At 44.1% G+C, this 2,333-nt stretch overlaps 1 protein-coding gene across 5 annotated transcripts in view; it reads left to right on the top strand.

The window, feature by feature from the left end:
• The window catches only part of FRAS1 (Fraser extracellular matrix complex subunit 1), a 468,008-nt gene that overhangs the window by 230,076 nt on the left and 235,599 nt on the right, over nucleotides 1-2,333 (top strand). For all 5 annotated transcript variants that reach the window (XM_019516785.1, XM_019516787.1, XM_019516786.1 and 2 more), the window contains exon 5: nucleotides 1,762-1,921. In XM_019516785.1, the coding sequence (XP_019372330.1) occupies nucleotides 1,762-1,921 (160 nt within the window). The remainder of the gene's footprint in view (nucleotides 1-1,761; nucleotides 1,922-2,333) is intronic.

Below are 2,333 nucleotides of genomic sequence, written 5' to 3'. Positions count from 1 at the left end.
GTGTCTACGCCACAGTCCCCCAGCTTCCTAATGAGAATGGGGTGAGAGACAGTGTCAAAAGCCTTCCTGAAGTCCAGGAAAACTATATCCACTGCCACCCCTGCATCCAATGATTTAGTGACCTGGTCGTAAAAGGCCACCAGGTTGGTCTGACAGGACCTGCCGCTGATGAACCCGTGCTGGTTGCCCCTGAGCATGCAGTTCCCTGCTGGCCCCTCCTGGATGTGTGCGAGAATAATTTTCTCGAACAGCTTGCCCAGGATCAAGGTAAGAACAGAATATGTGGGTTCCTGACTCCCAGGTGAACTCATAGGGATTTAAGAGCCTAAATAGGAGTTAGGTATCTGTACATCTTTGAGCACTTGGGCTTAAATCTTGTTGTGCCTCACTTCATCACCTGTAAAGCAGGGATAAGTAGCATTTCCCTGTTTCTCAGAGTGTTATGAGGGTAACTGCTCTGTGAAGTGTTCTGATATTACAGTAATGGCGACTGTACAAATATCATAGGCCAGTTGTCTTCCCTCACATCTGTTTTTATTTGTGTTGTATTTATTTGTGTTGTATTAATTGGCGCAGTTAGATTTGCAGTTGTTTTTTGGCTGATACAATGTTTTATTTTCAGTTGATCTTTTTTTTTCTTGAGGGGGAGATGTAACCATGCTCACTGGAATCGATACACACTGACTCTGCTTCCTGACTGTAGTTTAGTATCTTGCATTCTTGACCTGTGTCATATTGGCCTGGAAATAAAGATCACCTTCTTTCCAAACTTCTTATGTGTATAAATGTACTACAGTGTGAGCTGTGTATTTAACAGGCTTTGGTAATGTAAAGATGCACCCTAACAGCTGGAACACACTACACAAAGAGGAATGCTTTACTGTCTGTCACTAAGCTGGGTGAATGCTTTATTTTAGAAGTATCTCGGCTGCAAAACTGGCTCCAGAGATAACCCCCATGAAAGAAAATCCTCACACTGTAACTCAGCAGATTATTCCCTGCCCAATTTAATACTTCACAAAAAAAAGAAAGAAGGAAAGCCAAAGATCTGTATTTCTGCATTAAAAAATAGCAGTTTATCTCCCTGTGTTCTGCTGGTGTTGGTGTTGCTGTAGTATCTTCTAAGCTTTCTTTCTGTAAGGTAAGGAAAGAAGATTTTATATAGGGTCTTCAAGGACACCACAAGAAGCAGTGTTTTTCTTCTTGGGCCAAATCCTCCTCCCCTCTTGTATGAGAGCAGACCTGCTACAGTTGATGGGAGAGTAGGGCAAACAGGATTCAGCCTGTGGGAAGGTATTTTGTATTTTAAACATGTAGGGCCCCATTTTACATTCAATTATGCAAGGGTTCCTATTGAACACTTCAGTAGGAGGCATGTATGGTGAAGGACTATAAACTGCATTTGTAGTAACTCCAATCCAAGTCCTGCAGCCATGGAAGTAGTGGGGAGAATATGTACTTTTGCTTTTAATTGGTTGAGCTATATTGTACTGCTTGATCTTATGTGCATTGCCCTGTGATTGACTGATCCCAGCATGACCACTACACCACCCTTGGGCTGCTTTATCTCCATGGTACCAGCCACAATGGTTTTACTGGAGCCTGAAGTCTGGGTCACAAACAACTGAGCCTGATTATGTTTTGCAGAAGAAAGAAAATTTAAGAATTGATATGGGTCAGCTCATCATGGAGAAGATTAGTTCCAGTCTCATTGACCTTTGGATTTGTTTAACCTTTTTCCATCTTGGTTTTCTGTTGCAGCATGGTACAGAATGGGCAAGCTCTCAGTGCACAACGTGTTTCTGTGCCAATGGGACGGTTCACTGCACCTCTAAGCTCTGTTCGGCCCTATCTTGTGGCAGCGGGGAACTGGAATATGTCGCGCCAGGAGATTGCTGTCCCAAATGTGTGGGGATTGGTGGTGAGTATGTGAGTGGGATGTCACCTTTGAGTATACTTAAAATGACTCAAGGAGTGGTTTGGGTGCTGCTGTGCTGCTCTCCACCATAGTTTAGCAATTTGTTGGGAACAAATTTTTCACTCTTGAACTTCAATGAGAGGTCATTTCTCCTTTCTCCTTCAGTTCTCCAAAGGAGCAACCTAACAAGAAATACCTCAACATCTCAAGATTCTCTGTTCACTCAGCTAATTTTGGCATGTCTCTCACCCCATCCTAGTTAAAAAACTAGGTGACTGTGGCATCGATGCCTACACAGTCAGATGGATTGCAGATTGGCTGAGGGGTCGCACTCAGAGGGTGGTGGTGGATGGGTCATATTCGACCTGGGGCGAGGTGGGTAGTGGAGTCCCCCAGGGCTCAGTCCTGGGGCCTG

The sequence above is a fragment of the Gavialis gangeticus genome, unplaced genomic scaffold (genome assembly GCF_001723915.1).
Source record: "Gavialis gangeticus isolate Ggan-Ray unplaced genomic scaffold, GavGan_comp1, whole genome shotgun sequence".
In the NCBI taxonomy this organism is placed as follows: domain Eukaryota; kingdom Metazoa; phylum Chordata; order Crocodylia; family Gavialidae; genus Gavialis; species Gavialis gangeticus.
Note: the sequence above shows the minus strand (reverse complement) of the source record. Positions and strands in the feature narration are given on the sequence as shown.